This window comes from Haliotis rufescens, unplaced genomic scaffold (genome assembly GCF_023055435.1).
Source record: "Haliotis rufescens isolate VD_foot unplaced genomic scaffold, xgHalRufe1.0.p SCAF_91, whole genome shotgun sequence".
NCBI lineage: Eukaryota > Metazoa > Mollusca > Gastropoda > Lepetellida > Haliotidae > Haliotis > Haliotis rufescens.
The window spans coordinates 1057798-1079780 of NW_025964385.1; the positions used below are offsets into that span (position 1 = coordinate 1057798).

The 21983-nt window shown below is 43.8% G+C and overlaps 1 protein-coding gene across 2 annotated transcripts in view; it reads left to right on the top strand.

The window, feature by feature from the left end:
- The first annotated feature begins 437 nt into the window (after positions 1 to 437).
- The window catches only part of LOC124120010 (slit homolog 2 protein-like), a 30006-nt gene continuing 8460 nt past the window's right edge, over positions 438 to 21983 (top strand). For both annotated transcript variants that reach the window (XR_007219765.1, XM_046482733.2), the window contains exon 1: positions 438 to 602. Coding sequence is in view for 1 of the 2 variants with exons in the window: in XM_046482733.2 (XP_046338689.2) it covers positions 600 to 602 (3 nt within the window). In the remaining variant the exon portion in view is untranslated. The remainder of the gene's footprint in view (positions 603 to 21983) is intronic.

A 21983-nucleotide genomic window follows, 5' to 3' on the forward strand; every position in this document is an offset into this window, starting at 1 on the left:
GGAAGATTGTGTACAAGTATACAAGTAGGTGAGAGGGTGGGGTGTAAATGGAGGCTATGTACAAGTATACAAGTACATGTAGGTGAGGGGGTGGGGTTTAATGTGTACATAGACTCCCATCAAACGCCACCCTGTAACCTACATTAGTACTAGTAGTTACTAGTAGTTATAGCCACAGGCTCACGTCCACTATGTGTGACTGTATAGTATATAGAAACCGTGTGAGGTGCATACCCCACAAGCTCTCCTCTCCCTCTCCTACTCCCTCACCCTCTCCCTGCCCCCAAAACCCCATCACCTTAATTCCAACCTCTGTGTCCGGGTATCAGATTGCACCCGGAATTCGGAAAGTATCACGGAGCACTTCATTTTTTATGTTTGCCCAACGCACACGGCTAGCTATGTCATGCATCATGTGTCATCTCGGTGTTATTCATTCATTCGTTTGTTTATGTGAGACACTACATGCAGACAGGCAGCGTTCAACCTATCCCATCGTGTCCATACAAAATACATGGTGTTTGTTGGTCTCAAAGACAGTTGTTACAAGGTGTTCATACAAGTTCAAGTGCTTGTGTGTTCCAACGGCAGTTCCAACGATGGTGAGGTTTTTCAATACCCTCGTTAGAATATCTAGACTTTTATTCCGTATAATCCGACAATCGTATTTTTATCATTTGTGTTTAATCTTATCATTGTATCATTACTAGTGTCCTGTCGCCGGTGCTGAATCTTACCCAGAACATGTATGTTTCCTGTCAGGTGCAAGCTCGTTTTGGCACGTGTATCAGTGAGATAATATGAAGGACGACGTTGTTTAACGTGTATCATAGTGGTGTAACATTTAGATTGACCTTGTTCTGTCTCGTGTATCAGTGAGGTAATATGTAGGATGACTTTGTTTAACGTGTATCACAGTGGTGTAACATTTAGATTGACCTTGTTCTGTCACGTGTATCAGTGAGGTAATATGAAGGATGACTTTGTTTAACGTGTATCATAGTGGTGTAACATGTAGATTGACCTTGTTCTGTCACGTGTATCACTGTGAGGTAACGTGTAGAGACGCCTTGTACTGTCACGTTTATCACATTCAGATAACATGTAGGATGACCTTGTTCTGTCACTTGTATCACAGTGAGGTAACGTGTAGAGTGACCTTGTTCTCTCACGTGCATCACAGTGAGGTAACATGTAGAGAGACCTTGTTCTGTCACGTGTATCACAGTGAGGTAACATGTAGGATGACTTTGTTCTGTCACGTGTATCACAGTGAGGTAACATGTAGGGTGGCCGTGTACTGTCACGTGTATCAGTGAGGTAATATGTAGAGTGGTCTTGTTCTGTCAAATGTATCACAGTGAGGTAACATGTAGGATGACCTTGTTCTGTCACGTGTATCACAGTGAGGTAACATGTAGAGTGGCCTTGTTCTGTCACATGTATCACAGTGAGGTAACATGTAGGATGACCTTCTTCTGTCACGTGTATGAAAGTGACGTAACATGTAGAGTGACCTTGTTCTGTCACATGTATCACAGTGAGGTAACATGTAGAGTGGCCTTGTTCTGTCACATGTATCACAGTGATGTAACATGTGAGTGGCATTGTTCTGTCACGTGTATCAAAGTGAGGTAACATGTAGAGTAGCCTTGTTCTGTCACCTATATCACAGTGAGGTAACATGTAGAGTGGTCTTGTTCTGTCACATGTATCACAGTGAGGTTACGTGTAGAGTGGCCTTGTTATGTCACGTGTATCACAGTGAGGTAACATGTAGAACGGCCTTGTTCTGTCACGTGTATCACAGTGAGGTAACATGTAGGATGACCTTGTTCTGTCACGTGTATCGACAGTGAGGTATCGTGTAGAGTAGCCTTGTTCTCTCACATGTATCACAGTGAGGTAACATGTAGAGTGACCTTGTTCTGTCACGTGTATCACAGTGAGGTAACATGTAGGATGACCTTGTTCTGTCACGTGTATCACAGTGAGGTAACATGTAGAGTGACCTTGTTCTGTCACGTGTATCACAGTGAGGTAACATGTAGAGTGACCTTGTTCTATCACGTGTATCACAGTGAGGTAACATGTAGGATGACCTTGTTCTGTCACGTGTACCACAGTGAGGTAACATGAAGGATGACCTTGTTCTATCACGTGTATCACAGTGAGGTAACATGAAGGATGACCTTGTTCTGTCACGTGTATCACAGTAAGGTAACATGTAGAGTGGCCTTGTTCTGTCACATGTATCACAGTGAGGTAACATGTAGGATGACCTTGTTCTGTCAAATGTATCACAGTGAGGTAACATGTAGGATGACCTTGTTCTGTCACGTGTATCAACAGTGAGATAACATTTAGAGTGGCCTTGTTCTGTCACGTGTATCACAGTGAGGTTACATGTAGAGAGACCTTGTTCTGTCACGTGCATCACAGTGAGGTAACATGTAGAGTGGCCTTGTTTTGTCACGTGTATCACAGTGAGGTAACATGTACGATGACCTTGTTCTGTCACGTGTATCACAGTGAGGTAACGCGTAGAGTGGCCTTGTTCTCTCACATGTATCACAGTGAGGTAACATGTAGAGTGACCTTGTTCTGTCACGTGTATCACAGTGAGGTAACATGTAGGATGACCTTGTTCTGTCACGTGTACCACAGTGAGGTAACATGAAGGATGACCTTGTTCTGTCACGTGTATCACAGTGAGGTAACATGAAGGATGACCTTGTTCTGTCACGTGTATCACAGTGAGGTAACATGTAGAGTGGCCTTGTTCTCTCACATGTATCACAGTGAGGTAACATGTAGGATGACCTTGTTCTGTCAAATGTATCACAGTGAGGTAACATGTAGGATGACCTTGTTCTGTCACGTGTATCAACAGTGAGATAACATTTAGAGTGGCCTTGTTCTGTCACGTGTATCACAGTGAGGTTACATGTAGAGAGACCTTGTTCTGTCACGTGTATGATAGTGAGGTAACATGTAGAGTGGCCTTGTTTTGTCACGTGTATCACAGTGAGGTAACATGTACGATGACCTTGTTCTGTCACGTGTATCACAGTGAGGTAACGTGTAGAGTGGCCTTGTTCTGTCACGTGTATCACAGTGAGGTAATATGTATAGTGGCCTTGTTCTGTCACATGTATCACAGTGAGGTAACATGTAGAGTGGCCTTGTTCTGTTACGTGTATCACAGTGAGGTAACATGTAGGATGACCTTGTTCTCTCACGTGCATCACAGTGAGGTAACATGTAGAGTGACCTTGTTCTGTCACGTGTATCAAAGTGAGGTAACATGTAGAGAGACCTTGTTCTGTCACGTGCATCACAGTGAGGTAACATGTAGAGTGGCCTTGTTCTGCCACGTGTATCACAGTGAGGTAACATGTAGGATGACTTTGTTCTGTCACGTGTATCACAGTGAGGTAACATATAGAGTGACCTTGTTCTGTCACGTGTATCAGTAAGGTAATATGTAGGATGACTTTGTTTAACGTGTATCATAGTGGTGTAACATTTAGATTGACCTTGTTCTGTCACGTGTATCACTGTGAGGTAACTTGTAGAGACGCCTTGTTCTGTCACGTGTATCACAGTGAGATAACATGTAGAGTGACCTTGTTCTGTCACATGTATCACAGTGAGGTAACATGTAGGATGACCTTCTTCTGTCACATGTATCACAGTGAGGTAACATGTAGGATGACCTTGTTCTGTCAAATGTATCACAGTGAGGTAACATGTAGGATGACCTTGTTCTGTCACGTGTATCACAGTGAGGTAACATGTAGGGTGGCCGTGTACTGTCACGTGTATCACAGTGAGGTAACATGTAGAGTGGCCTTGTTCTGTCACGTATATCACAGTGAGGTAACATGTAGGATGACCTTCTTCTGTCACGTGTATGATAGTGAGGTAACATGTAGAGTGACCTTGTTCTGTCACATGTATCACAGTGAGGTAACATGTAGAGTGACCTTGTTCTGTCACATGTATCACAGTGATGTAACATGTGAGTGGCCTTGTTCTGTCACGTGTACCACAGTGAGGTAACATGTAGGATGACCTTCTTCTGTCACGTGTATCACAGTGAGGTAACATGTAGAGTGGCCTTGTTCTGTCACGTATATCACAGTGAGGTAACATGTAGGATGACCTTCTTCTGTCACGTGTATGATAGTGAGGTAACATGTAGAGTGACCTTGTTCTGTCACATGTATCACAGTGAGGTAACATGTAGAGTGACCTTGTTCTGTCACATGTATCACAGTGATGTAACATGTGAGTGGCCTTGTTCTGTCACGTGTATCAAAGTGAGGTAACATGTAGAGTAGCCTTGTTCTGTCACCTATATCACAGTGAGGTAACATGTAGAGTGGTCTTGTTCTGTCACATGTATCACAGTGAGGTTACGTGTAGAGTGGCCTTGTTATGTCACGTGTATCACAGTGAGGTAACATGTAGAGTGACCTTGTTCTGTCACGTGTATCACAGTGAGGTAACATGTAGAGTGGCCTTGTTCTCTCACGTGCATCACAGTGAGGTAACATGTAGAGAGACCTTGTTCTGTCACGTGTATCACAGTGAGGTTACGTGTAGAGTGGCCTTGTTCTCTCACGTGTATCACAGTGAGGTAACATATAGAGTGGCCTTGTTCTGTTACGTGTATCACAGTGAGGTAACATGTAGAGTGACCTTGTTCTGTCACATGTATCACAGTGAGGTAACATGTAGGATGACTTTGTTCTGTCACGTGTATCACAGTGAGGTAACATGTAGGGTGGCCGTGTACTGTCACGTGTATCAGTGAGGTAATATGTAGAGTGGTCTTGTTCTGTCAAATGTATCACAGTGAGGTAACATGTAGGATGACCTTCTTCTGTCACGTGTATCACAGTGAGGTAACATGTAGGATGACCTTGTTCTGTCACGTGTATCACAGTGAGGTAACATGTAGAGTGGCCTTGTTCTGTCACATGTATCACAGTGAGGTAACATGTAGGATGACCTTCTTCTGTCACGTGTATGAAAGTGAGGTAACATGTAGAGTGACCTTGTTCTGTCACATGTATCACAGTGAGGTAACATGTAGAGTGACCTTGTTCTGTCACATGTATCACAGTGATGTAACATGTGAGTGGCCTTGTTCTGTCACGTGTATCAAAGTGAGGTAACATGTAGAGTAGCCTTGTTCTGTCACCCATATCACAGTGAGGTAACATGTAGAGTGGTCTTGTTCTGTCACATGTATCACAGTGAGGTTACGTGTAGAGTGGCCTTGTTATGTCACGTGTATCACAGTGAGGTAACATGTAGAACGGCCTTGTTCTGTCACGTGTATCACAGTGAGGTAACATGTAGGATGACCTTGTTCTGTCACGTGTATCGACAGTGAGGTATCGTGTAGAGTAGCCTTGTTCTCTCACATGTATCACAGTGAGGTAACATGTAGAGTGACCTTGTTCTGTCACGTGTATCACAGTGAGGTAACATGTAGGATGACCTTGTTCTGTCACGTGTATCACAGTGAGGTAACATGTAGAGTGACCTTGTTCTGTCACGTGTATCACAGTGAGGTAACATGTAGAGTGACCTTGTTCTGTCACGTGTATCACAGTGAGGTAACATGTAGGATGACCTTGTTCTGTCACGTGTACCACAGTGAGGTAACATGAAGGATGACCTTGTTCTATCACGTGTATCACAGTGAGGTAACATGAAGGATGACCTTGTTCTGTCACGTGTATCACAGTAAGGTAACATGTAGAGTGGCCTTGTTCTGTCACATGTATCACAGTGAGGTAACATGTAGGATGACCTTGTTCTGTCAAATGTATCACAGTGAGGTAACATGTAGGATGACCTTGTTCTGTCACGTGTATCAACAGTGAGATAACATTTAGAGTGGCCTTGTTCTCTCACGTGTATCACAGTGAGGTTACATGTAGAGAGACCTTGTTCTGTCACGTGCATCACAGTGAGGTAACATGTAGAGTGGCCTTGTTTTGTCACGTGTATCACAGTGAGGTAACATGTACGATGACCTTGTTCTGTCACGTGTATCACAGTGAGGTAACGCGTAGAGTGGCCTTGTTCTCTCACATGTATCACAGTGAGGTAACATGTAGAGTGACCTTGTTCTGTCACGTGTATCACAGTGAGGTAACATGTAGGATGACCTTGTTCTGTCACGTGTACCACAGTGAGGTAACATGAAGGATGACCTTGTTCTCTCACGTGTATCACAGTGAGGTAACATGAAGGATGACCTTGTTCTGTCACGTGTATCACAGTGAGGTAACATGTAGAGTGGCCTTGTTCTCTCACATGTATCACAGTGAGGTAACATGTAGGATGACCTTGTTCTGTCAAATGTATCACAGTGAGGTAACATGTAGGATGACCTTGTTCTGTCACGTGTATCAACAGTGAGATAACATTTAGAGTGGCCTTGTTCTGTCACGTGTATCACAGTGAGGTTACATGTAGAGAGACCTTGTTCTGTCACGTGTATGATAGTGAGGTAACATGTAGAGTGGCCTTGTTTTGTCACGTGTATCACAGTGAGGTAACATGTACGATGACCTTGTTCTGTCACGTGTATCACAGTGAGGTAACGTGTAGAGTGGCCTTGTTCTGTCACGTGTATCACAGTGAGGTAATATGTATAGTGGCCTTGTTCTGTCACATGTATCACAGTGAGGTAACATGTAGAGTGGCCTTGTTCTGTTACGTGTATCACAGTGAGGTAACATGTAGGATGACCTTGTTCTCTCACGTGCATCACAGTGAGGTAACATGTAGAGTGACCTTGTTCTGTCACGTGTATCAAAGTGAGGTAACATGTAGAGAGACCTTGTTCTCTCACGTGCATCACAGTGAGGTAACATGTAGAGTGGCCTTGTTCTGCCACGTGTATCACAGTGAGGTAACATGTAGGATGACTTTGTTCTGTCACGTGTATCACAGTGAGGTAACATATAGAGTGACCTTGTTCTGTCACGTGTATCAGTAAGGTAATATGTAGGATGACTTTGTTTAACGTGTATCATAGTGGTGTAACATTTAGATTGACCTTGTTCTGTCACGTGTATCACTGTGAGGTAACTTGTACAGACGCCTTGTTCTGTCACGTGTATCACAGTGAGATAACATGTAGAGTGACCTTGTTCTGTCACATGTATCACAGTGAGGTAACATGTAGGATGACCTTGTTCTGTCACATGTATCACAGTGAGGTAACATGTAGGATGACCTCGTTCTGTCAAATGTATCACAGTGAGGTAACATGTAGGATGACCTTGTTCTGTCACGTGTATCACAGTGAGGTAACATGTAGGGTGGCCGTGTACTGTCACGTGTATCACAGTGAGGTAACATGTAGAGTGGCCTTGTTCTGTCACGTATATCACAGTGAGGTAACATGTAGGATGACCTTCTTCTGTCACGTGTATGATAGTGAGGTAACATGTAGAGTGACCTTGTTCTGTCACATGTATCACAGTGAGGTAACATGTAGAGTGACCTTGTTCTGTCACATGTATCACAGTGATGTAACATGTGAGTGGCCTTGTTCTGTCACGTGTACCACAGTGAGGTAACATGTAGGATGACCTTCTTCTGTCACGTGTATCACAGTGAGGTAACATGTAGAGTGGCCTTGTTCTGTCACGTATATCACAGTGAGGTAACATGTAGGATGACCTTCTTCTGTCACGTGTATGATAGTGAGGTAACATGTAGAGTGACCTTGTTCTGTCACATGTATCACAGTGAGGTAACATGTAGAGTGACCTTGTTCTGTCACATGTATCACAGTGATGTAACATGTGAGTGGCCTTGTTCTGTCACGTGTATCAAAGTGAGGTAACATGTAGAGTAGCCTTGTTCTGTCACGTGTATCACAGTGAGGTAACATGTAGAGTGGTCTTGTTCTGTCACATGTATCACAGTGAGGTTACGTGTAGAGTGGCCTTGTTATGTCACGTGTATCACAGTGAGGTAACATGTAGAGTGACCTTGTTCTGTCACGTGTATCACAGTGAGGTAACATGTAGAGTGGCCTTGTTCTCTCACGTGCATCACAGTGAGGTAACATGTAGAGAGACCTTGTTCTGTCACGTGTGTCACAGTCAGGTTACGTGTAGAGTGGCCTTGTTCTCTCACGTGTATCACAGTGAGGTAACATATAGAGTGGCCTTGTTCTGTTACGTGTATCACAGTGAGGTAACATGTAGAGTGACCTTGTTCTGTCACATGTATCACAGTGAGGTAACATGTAGGATGACCTTGTTCTGTCACGTGTACCACAGTGAGGTAACATGTAGGATGACCTTGTTCTGTCAAATGTATCACAGTGAGGTAACATGTAGGATGACCTTGTTCTCTCACGTGTATCAACAGTGAGATAACATTTAGAGTGGCCTTGTTCTGTCACGTGTATCACAGTGAGGTAACATGTAGGATGACCTTGTTCTGTCACGTGTACCACAGTGAGGTAACATGTAGGATGACCTTCTTCTGTCACGTGTATCACAGTGAGGTAACGTGTAGGATGACCTTGTTCTCTCACGTGCATCACAGTGAGGTAACATGTAGAGAGACCTTGTTCTGTCACGTGTATCACAGTGAGGTAACATGTAGGATGACCTTGTTCTGTCACGTGTATCACAGTGAGGTAACGTGTAGAGTGGCCTTGTTCTGTCACATGTATCACATTCAGGTAACATGTAGAGTGGCCTTGTTCTGTCACGTGTATCACAGTGAGGTAACATGTAGAGTGACCTTGTTCTGTCACATGTATCACAGTGAGGTAACATGTAGAGTGACCTTGTTCTGTCACATGTATCACAGTGAGGTAACATGTAGAGTGACCTTGTTCTGTCACGTGTATCAAAGTGAGGTAACATGTAGAGTGACCTTGTTCTGTCACATGTATCACAGTGAGGTAACATGTAGAGTGGTCTTGTTCTGTCACATTATCACAGTGAGGTAACGTGTAGAGTGGCCTTGTTATGTCACGTGTATCACAGTGAGGTAACATGTAGAGCGGCCTTGTTCTGTCATGTGTATCACAGTGAGGTAACATGTAGGATGACCTTGTTCTGTCACGTGTATCACAGTGAGGTAACATGTAGGATGACCTTGTTCTCTCACGTGTATCGACAGTGAGGTAACGTGTAGAGTAGCCTTGTTCTCTCACATGTATCACAGTGAGGTAACATGTAGAGTGACCTTGTTCTGTGACATATATCACAGTGAGGTAACATGTAGGATGACCTTGTTCTGTCACGTGTATCACAGTGAGGTAACATGTAGGATGACCTTCTTCTGTCACGTGTATCACAGTGAGGTAACATGAAGGATGACCTTGTTCTATCACGTGTATCACAGTGAGGTAACATGTAGGATGACCTTGTTCTCTCACATGTATCACAGTGAGGTAACATGTAGGATGACCTTGTTCTGTCAAATGTATCACAGTGAGGTAACATGTAGGATAACCTTGTTCTGTCACGTGTATCAACAGTGAGATAACATTTAGAGTGGCCTTGTTCTGTCACGTGTATCACAGTGAGGTTACATGTAGAGAGACCTTGTTCTGTCACGTGTATGATAGTGAGGTAACATGTAGAGTGGCCTTGTTTTGTCACGTGTATCACAGTGAGGTAACATGTACGATGACCTTGTTCTGTCACGTGTATCACAGTGAGGTAACGTGTAGAGTGGCCTTGTTCTGTCACGTGTATCACAGTGAGGTAATATGTATAGTGGCCTAGTTCTGTCACATGTATCACAGTGAGGTAACATGTAGAGTGGCCTTGTTCTGTTACGTGTATCACAGTGAGGTAACATGTAGGATGACCTTGTTCTCTCACGTGCATCACAGTGAGGTAACATGTAGAGTGACCTTGTTCTGTCACGTGTATCAAAGTGAGGTAACATGTAGAGAGACCTTGTTCTCTCACGTGCATCACAGTGAGGTAACATGTAGAGTGGCCTTGTTCTGCCACGTGTATCACAGTGAGGTAACATGTAGGATGACTTTGTTCTGTCACGTGTATCACAGTGAGGTAACATATAGAGTGACCTTGTTCTGTCACGTGTATCAGTAAGGTAATATGTAGGATGACTTTGTTTAACGTGTATCATAGTGGTGTAACATTTAGATTGACCTTGTTCTGTCACGTGTATCACTGTGAGGTAACTTGTACAGACGCCTTGTTCTGTCACGTGTATCACAGTGAGATAACATGTAGAGTGACCTTGTTCTGTCACATGTATCACAGTGAGGTAACATGTAGGATGACCTTGTTCTGTCACATGTATCACAGTGAGGTAACATGTAGGATGACCTCGTTCTGTCAAATGTATCACAGTGAGGTAACATGTAGGATGACCTTGTTCTGTCACGTGTATCACAGTGAGGTAACATGTAGGGTGGCCGTGTACTGTCACGTGTATCACAGTGAGGTAACATGTAGAGTGGCCTTGTTCTGTCACGTATATCACAGTGAGGTAACATGTAGGATGACCTTCTTCTGTCACGTGTATGATAGTGAGGTAACATGTAGAGTGACCTTGTTCTGTCACATGTATCACAGTGAGGTAACATGTAGAGTGACCTTGTTCTGTCACATGTATCACAGTGATGTAACATGTGAGTGGCCTTGTTCTGTCACGTGTACCACAGTGAGGTAACATGTAGGATGACCTTCTTCTGTCACGTGTATCACAGTGAGGTAACATGTAGAGTGGCCTTGTTCTGTCACGTATATCACAGTGAGGTAACATGTAGGATGACCTTCTTCTGTCACGTGTATGATAGTGAGGTAACATGTAGAGTGACCTTGTTCTGTCACATGTATCACAGTGAGGTAACATGTAGAGTGACCTTGTTCTGTCACATGTATCACAGTGATGTAACATGTGAGTGGCCTTGTTCTGTCACGTGTATCAAAGTGAGGTAACATGTAGAGTAGCCTTGTTCTGTCACGTATATCACAGTGAGGTAACATGTAGAGTGGTCTTGTTCTGTCACATGTATCACAGTGAGGTTACGTGTAGAGTGGCCTTGTTATGTCACGTGTATCACAGTGAGGTAACATGTAGAGTGACCTTGTTCTGTCACGTGTATCACAGTGAGGTAACATGTAGAGTGGCCTTGTTCTCTCACGTGCATCACAGTGAGGTAACATGTAGAGAGACCTTGTTCTGTCACGTGTGTCACAGTCAGGTTACGTGTAGATTGGCCTTGTTCTCTCACGTGTATCACAGTGAGGTAACATATAGAGTGGCCTTGTTCTGTTACGTGTATCACAGTGAGGTAACATGTAGAGTGACCTTGTTCTGTCACATGTATCACAGTGAGGTAACATGTAGGATGACCTTGTTCTGTCACGTGTACCACAGTGAGGTAACATGTAGGATGACCTTGTTCTGTCAAATGTATCACAGTGAGGTAACATGTAGGATGACCTTGTTCTGTTACGTGTATCACAGTGAGGTAACATGTAGGATGACCTTGTTCTGTCACGTGTATCACAGTGAGGTAACATGTAGGATGACCTTGTTCTCTCACGTGTATCAACAGTGAGATAACATTTAGAGTGGCCTTGTTCTGTCACGTGTATCACAGTGAGGTAACATGTAGGATGACCTTGTTCTGTCACGTGTACCACAGTGAGGTAACATGTAGGATGACCTTCTTCTGTCACGTGTATCACAGTGAGGTAACGTGTAGGATGACCTTGTTCTCTCACGTGCATCACAGTGAGGTAACATGTAGAGAGACCTTGTTCTGTCACGTGTATCACAGTGAGGTAACATGTAGGATGACCTTGTTCTGTCACGTGTATCACAGTGAGGTAACGTGTAGAGTGGCCTTGTTCTGTCACATGTATCACATTGAGGTAACATGTAGAGTGGCCTTGTTCTGTCACGTGTATCACAGTGAGGTAACATGTAGAGTGACCTTGTTCTGTCACATGTATCACAGTGAGGTAACATGTAGAGTGACCTTGTTCTGTCACATGTATCACAGTGAGGTAACATGTAGAGTGACCTTGTTCTGTCACGTGTATCAAAGTGAGGTAACATGTAGAGTGACCTTGTTCTGTCACATGTATCACAGTGAGGTAACATGTAGAGTGGTCTTGTTCTGTCACATTATCACAGTGAGGTAACGTGTAGAGTGGCCTTGTTATGTCACGTGTATCACAGTGAGGTAACATGTAGAGCGGCCTTGTTCTGTCATGTGTATCACAGTGAGGTAACATGTAGGATGACCTTGTTCTGTCACGTGTATCACAGTGAGGTAACATGTAGGATGACCTTGTTCTCTCACGTGTATCGACAGTGAGTTAACGTGTAGAGTAGCCTTGTTCTCTCACATGTATCACAGTGAGGTAACATGTAGAGTGACCTTGTTCTGTCACATATATCACAGTGAGGTAACATGTAGGATGACCTTGTTCTGTCACGTGTATCACAGTGAGGTAACATGTAGGATGACCTTCTTCTGTCACGTGTATCACAGTGAGGTAACATGAAGGATGACCTTGTTCTATCACGTGTATCACAGTGAGGTAACATGTAGGATGACCATGTTCTGTCACATGTATCACAGTGAGGTAACATGTAGGATGACCTTGTTCTGTCAAATGTATCACAGTGAGGTAACATGTAGGATAACCTTGTTCTGTCACGTGTGTCAACAGTGAGATAACAGTTAGAGTGCCCTTGTTATGTCACATGTATCACAGTGAGGTTACATGTAGAGAGACCTTGTCCTGTCACGTGCATCACAGTGAGGTAGCATGTAGAGTGGCCTTGTTCTGTCACGTGTATCACAGTGAGGTAACATGTAGGATGACCTTGTTCTGTCACGTGTATCACAGAGAGGTAACGTGTAGAGTGGCCTTGTTCTGTCACGTGTATCACGGTGAGGTAACGTGTATAGTGGCCTTGTTCTGTCACATGTATCACAGTGAGGTAACATGTAGAGTGGCCTTGTTCTGCCACGTGTATCACAGTGAGGTAACATGTAGGATGACTTTGTTCTCTCACGTGTATCACAGTGAGGTAACATATAGAGTGACCTTGTTCTGTCACGTGTATCAAAGTGAGGTAACATGTAGAGTGACCTTGTTCTGTCACGTGTATCACAGTGAGGCAACATGTAGAGCGGCCTTATTCTGTCACGTGTATCACAGTGAGGTAACATGTAGAGTGACATTGTTCTCTCACGTGTATCACAGCGAGGTAACATGTAGAGTTGCCTTGTTCTGTCACGTGTATCACAGTGAGGTAACATGTAGGGTGGCCGTGTACTGTCACGTGTATCACAGTGAGATAACATCTAGAGTGGTCTTGTTCTGTCAAATGTTTCACAGTGAGGTAACATGTAGGATGACCTTCTTCTGTCACGTGTATCACAGTGAGGTAACATGTAGGATGACCTTGTTCTGTCACGTGTATCACAGTGAGGTAACATGTAGAGTGGCCTTGTTCTGTCACGTATATCACAGTGAGGTAACATGTAGGATGACCTTCTTCTGTCACGTGTATGATAGTGAGGTAACATGTAGAGTGACCTTGTTCTGTCACATGTATCACAGTGAGGTAACATGTAGAGTGACCTTGTTCTGTCACATGTATCACAGTGATGTAACATGTGAGTGGCCTTGTTCTGTCACGTGTACCACAGTGAGGTAACATGTAGGATGACCTTCTTCTGTCACGTGTATCACAGTGAGGTAACATGTAGAGTGGCCTTGTTCTGTCACGTATATCACAGTGAGGTAACATGTAGGATGACCTTCTTCTGTCACGTGTATGATAGTGAGGTAACATGTAGAGTGACCTTGTTCTGTCACATGTATCACAGTGAGGTAACATGTAGAGTGACCTTGTTCTGTCACATGTATCACAGTGATGTAACATGTGAGTGGCCTTGTTCTGTCACGTGTATCAAAGTGAGGTAACATGTAGAGTAGCCTTGTTCTGTCACGTATATCACAGTGAGGTAACATGTAGAGTGGTCTTGTTCTGTCACATGTATCACAGTGAGGTTACGTGTAGAGTGGCCTTGTTATGTCACGTGTATCACAGTGAGGTAACATGTAGAGTGACCTTGTTCTGTCACGTGTATCACAGTGAGGTAACATGTAGGATGACCATGTTCTCTCACGTGCATCACAGTGAGGTAACATGTAGAGAGACCTTGTTCTGTCACGTGTATCACAGTGAGGTTACGTGTAGAGTGGCCTTGTTCTCTCACGTGTACCACAGTGAGGTAACATGTAGGATGACCTTGTTCTGTCAAATGTATCACAGTGAGGTAACATGTAGGATGACCTTGTTCTGTTACGTGTATCACAGTGAGGTAACATGTAGGATGACCTTGTTCTGTCACGTGTATCACAGTGAGGTAACATGTAGGATGACCTTGTTCTCTCACGTGTATCAACAGTGAGATAACATTTAGAGTGGCCTTGTTCTGTCACGTGTATCACAGTGAGGTAACATGTAGGATGACCTTGTTCTGTCACGTGTACCACAGTGAGGTAACATGTAGGATGACCTTGTTCTGTCACGTGTATCACAGTGAGGTAACGTGTAGGATGACCTTGTTCTCTCACGTGCATCACAGTGAGGTAACATGTAGAGAGACCTTGTTCTGTCACGTGTATCACAGTGAGGTAACATGTAGGATGACCTTCTTCTGTCACGTGTATCACAGTGAGGTAACGTGTAGAGTGGCCTTGTTCTGTCACATGTATCACATTGAGGTAACATGTAGAGTGGCCTTGTTCTGTCACGTGTATCACAGTGAGGTAGCATGTAGAGTGACCTTGTTCTGTCACATGTATCACAGTGAGGTAACATGTAGAGTGACCTTGTTCTGTCACATGTATCACAGTGAGGTAACATGTAGAGTGACCTTGTTCTGTCACGTGTATCAAAGTGAGGTAACATGTAGAGTGACCTTGTTCTGTCACATGTATCACAGTGAGGTAACATGTAGAGTGGCCTTGTTCTGTCACGTGTATCACAGTGAGGTAACATGTAGAGTGGTCTTGTTCTGTCACATTATCACAGTGAGGTAACGTGTAGAGTGGCCTTGTTATGTCACGTGTATCACAGTGAGGTAACATGTAGAGCGGCCTTGTTCTGTCATGTGTATCACAGTGAGGTAACATGTAGGATGACCTTGTTCTGTCACGTGTATCACAGTGAGGTAACATGTAGGATGACCTTGTTCTCTCACGTGTATCGACAGTGAGGTAACGTGTAGAGTAGCCTTGTTATCTCACATGTATCACAGTGAGGTAACATATAGAGTGACCTTGTTCTGTCACATATATCACAGTGAGGTAACATGTAGGATGACCTTGTTCTGTCACGTGTATCACAGTGAGGTAACATGTAGGATGACCTTCTTCTGTCACGTGTATCACAGTGAGGTAACATGAAGGATGACCTTGTTCTGTCACGTGTATCACAGTGAGGTAACATGTAGGATGACCTTGTTCTCTCACATGTATCACAGTGAGGTAACATGTAGGATGACCTTGTTCTGTCAAATGTATCACAGTGAGGTAACATGTAGGATGACCTTGTTCTGTCACGTGTGTCAACAGTGAGATAACAGTTAGAGTGGCCTTGTTCTGTCACATGTATCACAGTGAGGTTACATGTAGAGAGACCTTGTTCTGTCACGTGCATCACAGTGAGGTAGCATGTAGAGTGGCCTTGTTCTGTCACGTGTATCACAGTGAGGTAACATGTAGGATGACCTTGTTCTGTCACGTGTATCACAGTGAGGTAACGTGTAGAGTGGCCTTGTTCTGTCACGTGTATCACGGTGAGGTAACGTGTATAGTGGCCTTGTTCTGTCACATGTATCACAGTGAGGTAACATGTAGAGTGGCCTTGTTCTGCCACGTGTATCACAGTGAGGTAACATGTAGGATGACTTTGTTCTCTCACGTGTATCACAGTGAGGTAACATATAGAGTGACCTTGTTCTGTCACATGTATCAAAGTGAGGTAACATGTAGAGTGACCTTGTTCTGTCACGTGTATCACAGTGAGGCAACATGTAGAGCGGCCTTATTCTGTCACGTGTATCACAGTGAGGTAACATGTAGAGTGACATTGTTCTCTCACGTGTATCACAGCGAGGTAACATGTAGAGTTGCCTTGTTCTGTCACGTGTATCACAGTGAGGTAACATGTAGAGTGACATTGTTCTCTCACGTGTATCACATTGAGGTAACGTGTAGAGTGGCCTTGTTCTGTCACGTGTATCACAGTGAGGTAACGTGTATCACAGTGAGGTAACATGTAGAGATACCTTGTTCTGTCACGTGTATCACAGTGAGGTAACATGTAGGATGACCTTCTTCTGTCACGTGTATCACAGTGAGGTAACATGTAGAGAGACCTTGTTCTGTCACGTGTATCACAGTGAGGTAAAGTGTAGAGTGGCCTTGTTCTCTCACTGTATCACAGTGAGGTAACATGTAGAGTGGCCTTCTACTGTCACGTGTATCACAGTGAGGTAGCATGTAGGATGACCTTGTTCCGTCAAGTTATCACAGTGAGGTAACGTGTAGAGTGGCCTTGTTCTGTCACGTGTATCACAGTGAGGTAACATGTAGAGTGGCCTTGTTCTGTCAAATGTATCACAGTGAGGTAACATGTAGGATGACCTTGTTCTGTCACGTGTATCACAGTGAGGTAACGTGTAGAGTGACCTTGTTCTGTCACATGTATCACAAAGAGGTAACATGTAGGATGACCTTGTTCTGTCACGTGTATCACAGTGAGGTAACGTGTAGGATGACCTTGTTCTCTCACATGCATCACAGTGAGGAAACATGTAGAGATACCTTGTTCTGTCACGTGTATCACAGTGAGGTAACATGTAGGATGACCTTCTTCTGTCACGTGTATCACAGTGAGGTAACATGTAGAGTGGCCTTTTTCTGTCACGTGTATCACAGTGAGGTAACATGTAGAATGGCCTTCTACTGTCACGTGTATCACAGTGAGGTTACGTGTAGAGTGGCCTTTGTACTGTCACGTGTATCACAGTGAGGTAACATGTAGAGTGGTCTTGTTCTCTCAAATGTATCACAGTGAGGTAACATGTAGGATGATCTTGTTCTGTCACGTGCATCAACAGTGAGGTAACATGTAGAGTGGTCTTGTTCTGTCACATGTATCACAGTGAGGTAACATGTAGGATGACCTTGTTCTGTCACGTGTATCACAGTGAGGTAAAGTGTAGAGTGGCCTTGTTCTCTCACTGTATCACAGTGAGGAAACATGTAGAATGGCCTTCTACTGTCACGTGTATCACAGTGAGGTTACGTGTAGAGTGGCCTTTGTACTGTCACGTGTATCACAGTGAGGTAACATGTAGAGTGGTCTTGTTCTCTCAAATGTATCACAGTGAGGTAACATGTAGGATGATCTTGTTCTGTCACGTGCATCAACAGTGAGGTAACATGTAGAGTGGTCTTGTTCTGTCACATGTATCACAGTGAGGTAACATGTAGGATGACCTTGTTCTGTCACGTGTATCACAGTGAGGTAACATGTAGGATGACCTTGTTCTGTCACGTGTATCACAGTGAGGTAGCATGTAGGATGACCTTGTTCTCTCACGTGCATCACAGTGAGGTAACATGTAGAGTGACCTTGTTCTGTCACGTGTATCACAGTGAGGTAACATGTAGAGATACCTTGTTCTGTCACGTGCATCACAGTGAGGTAACATGTAGAGTGGCCTTGTTCTGTCACATGTATCACAGTGAGGTAACATGTAGAGTGATCTTGTTCTGTCACATGTATCACAGTGAGGTTACGTGTAGAGTGGCCTTGTTCTGTCACGTGTATCACAGTGAGGTAACATGTAGAGTGGCCTTGTTCTGTTACGTGTATCACAGTGAGGTAACATGTAGGATGACCTTGTTCTGTCACGTGTATCACAGTGAGGTAACATGTAGGATGACCTTGTTCTCTCACGTGTATCGACAGTGAGGTAACGTGTAGAGTAGCCTTGTTCTGTCACATGTATCACAGTGAGGTAACATGTAGAGTGACCTTGTTCTCTCACGTGTATCAAAGTGAGGTAACATGTAGGATGACCTTGTTCTGTCACGTGTATCACAGTGAGGTAACATGTAGGATGACTTTGTTCTGTCACGTGTATCACAGTGAGGTAACATGTAGGATGACCTTCTTCTGTCAAATGTATCACAGTGAGGTAACATGTAGGATGACCTTGTTCTGTCACATGTATGACAGTGAGGTAACATGTAGAGTGACCTTGTTCTCTCACATGTATCACAGTGAGGTAACATGTAGAGTGATCTTGTTCTGTCACATGTATCACAGTGAGGTTACGTGTAGAGTGGCCTTGTTCTGTCACGTGTATCACAGTGAGGTAACATGTAGAGTGGCCTTGTTCTGTTACGTGTATCACAGTGAGGTAACATGTAGGATGACCTTGTTCTGTCACGTGTATCACAGTGAGGTAACATGTAGGATGACCTTGTTCTCTCACGTGTATCGACAGTGAGGTAACGTGTAGAGTAGCCTTGTTCTGTCACATGTATCACAGTGAGGTAACATGTAGAGTGACCTTGTTCTCTCACGTGTATCAAAGTGAGGTAACATGTAGGATGACCTTGTTCCGTCACGTGTATCACAGTGAGGTAACATGTAGAATGGCCTTCTACTGTCACGTGTATCACAGTGAGGTAACATGTAGGATGACCTTGTTCTGTCACATGTATGACAGTGAGGTAACATGTAGAGTGACCTTGTTCTCTCACGTGTATCACAGTGAGGTAACATGTAGGGTGGCCTTGTTTTGTCACATTTATCACAGTGAGGTAACGTGTAGAGTGGCCTTCTTCTGTCACATGTATCAAAGTGAGGTAACATGTAGAGTGACCTTGTTCTCTCACATGTATCACAGTGAGGTAACGTGTAGAGTAGCCTTGTTCTGTCACAAATATCACAGTGAGGTAACTTGTATAGTGGCCTTGTTCTCTCACGTGTATCACAGTGAGGTAACATGTAGAGTTACCTTGTTCTCTCACGTGTATCACAGAGAGGTTACTTGTAGGATGACCTTGTTCTCTAACGTGTATCACAGTGAGGTAACATGTAGAGTCACCTTTTTCTGTCACGTGTATCACAGCGAGGTAACATTTAGAGTGACCTTATTCTCTCACATGTATCACAGTGAGGTAACATGTATAATGGCCTTGTTCTATCACGTGTATCACAGCGAGGTAACATGTAGAGTGACCTTGTTCTCTCACGTGTATCTCAGCGAGGTAACGTGTAGAGTGACCTTATTCTCTCACGTGTATCACAGTGAGGTAACATGTAGAGTGATCTTGTTCTGGCACGTGTATCAAAGTGAGGTAACATGTTGAGTGACCTTGTTCTGTCACGTTTATCACACTGAGTTAACATGTAGAGTGACGTTGTTCTCTCACGTGTATCACAGTGAGGTAACATGAAGAGTGACCTTGTTCTGTCACGTGTACCACAGTGAGGTAACATGTAGAGGGACCTTGTTCTGTCACATGTATCACAGTGAGGTAACATGTAGGGTGGCCTTGTACTGTCACGTGCATCACAGGGGGGGGGGGGGGGGGGGGGGGTAACGCGTAGAGTGGCCTTCTTCTCTTATGTGTATCATAGTGAGGGAACGTGTAGTGTCCTGTTCTCTTACGTGTATCACAGTGAGGTAACATGTAGAGTGACCTTGTTCTCTCACGTGTATCACAGAGAGGTAACGTGTAGAGTGGCCTTGTTCTGTCACGTGTATCACAGTGAGGTAACATGTAGGATGACCTTGTTTTGTCACATGTATCACAGTGAGGTAACGTGTAGAGTGGCCTTGTTCTGTCACATGTATCACAATGAGGTAACATGTAGAGTGACCTTGTTCTCTCACATGTATCACAGTGAGGTAACGTGTAGAGTGGCCTTGTTCTGTCACATGCATCACAGTGAGGTAACGTGTAGAGTGGCCTTGTTCTCTCACGTGTATCAAAGTGATGTAACATGTAGAGTGACCTTGTTCTCTCACGTGTATCACAGTGAGGTAACATTTAGAGTGACCTTGTACTGTCACGTGCATCACAGTGAGGTGACATGTAGGATGACCTTGTTCTGTCAGGTGTATCACAGTGAGGTAACATGTAGAGTGGCCTTGTTCCCTCACGTGTATCACAGCGAGGTAACATGTAGAGTGATCTTGTTCTCTCACGTGTATCACAGTAAGGTAAGATGTAGAGTGACCTTGTTCTCTCAAGTGTATCACAGTGAGGTAACGTGTAGAGTGGCCTTGTTCTGTCACGTGTATCACAGTGAGGTAACATGTAGGATGACCTTGTTTTGTCACATGTATCACAGTGAGGTAACGTGTAGAGTGGCCTTGTTCTGTCACATGTATCACAATGAGGTAACATGTAGAGTGACCTTGTTCTCTCACATGTATCACAGTGAGGTAACGTGTAGAGTGGCCTTGTTCTGTCACATGCATCACAGTGAGGTAACGTGTAGAGTGGCCTTGTTCTCTCACGTGTATCAAAGTGATGTAACATGTAGAGTGACCTTGTTCTCTCACGTGTATCACAGTGAGGTAACATTTAGAGTGACCTTGTACTGTCACGTGCATCACAGTGAGGTGACATGTAGGATGACCTTGTTCTGTCAGGTGTATCACAGTGAGGTAACATGTAGAGTGGCCTTGTTCCCTCACGTGTATCACAGCGAGGTAACATGTAGAGTGATCTTGTTCTCTCACGTGTATCACAGTAAGGTAAGATGTAGAGTGACCTTGTTCTCTCAAGTGTATCACAGTGAGGTAACATGTAGAATGGCCTTGTACTGTCACGTGTATCACAGTGAGGTAATATGTAGAGTGACCTTGTTCTCTCACGTGTATCACAATGAGGTAACATTTAGAGTGACCTTGTTCTCTCACGTGTATCACAGCGAGGTAACATGTAGAGTGGCATTATTCTCTCACGTGTATCACAGTGAGGTAACATGTAGAATGGCCTTGTTCTCTCACGTGTATCACAGTGAGGTAACATTTAGAGTGACCTTGTTCTCTCACGTGTATCAAAGTGAGGTAACATATAGAGTGACCTTGTTCTGTCACGTGTACCACAGTGAGGTAAAATGTAGAGTGGCCTTGTTCTGTCACATGTATCACAGTGAGTTAACATGTAGCTTGACCTTGTTCTCTCACGTGTATCACAGTGATTTAACATGTAGAGTGACCTTGTTCTCTCACGTGTATCACAGTGAGGTAACATGTAGAGTGACCTTGTTTTCTCACGTGTATCACAGTGAGTTAACATGTAGCTTGACCTTGTTCTGTCACGTCTATCACAGTGAGGTAACATGTAGAGTGGCCTTGTTCTGTCACGTGTATCAAAGTGAGGTAACATATAGAGTGAACTTGTTCTGTCACGTGTACCACAGTGAGGTAACATGTAGCTTGACCTTGTTCTCTCACGTGTATTACAGTGATGTAACATGTAGGGCGACCTTTTTCTCTCACGTGTATCACAATGAGGTAACTCTTAAAAAGAGGCTTAGATAAGGAGTAGCCCATCCCCACAGTAGAGCAAAGCACAAGAAAACGATGGTTGTGGTGTTTTATTTTGGTGGCAGACATGTTTTTGGTGGTAAAATGCACATTTGTGTGTAAATATTAAGTAAATCAAATAAATGTAAAGAAGTCAGTTTGCATATTGCAATGCTCATTTTATAAACAAAATCTGTGTGCTGACTTAGGAAACCTACAAAAAAAAACAAATGAACAATAAGCAAAATTGTTTAAGTCGACTTATGGGCCAAAATATGTCAAAAACAGGACAAAATCACTCAATTTTCATTTTCAAATTATTCCAAAACTGAAG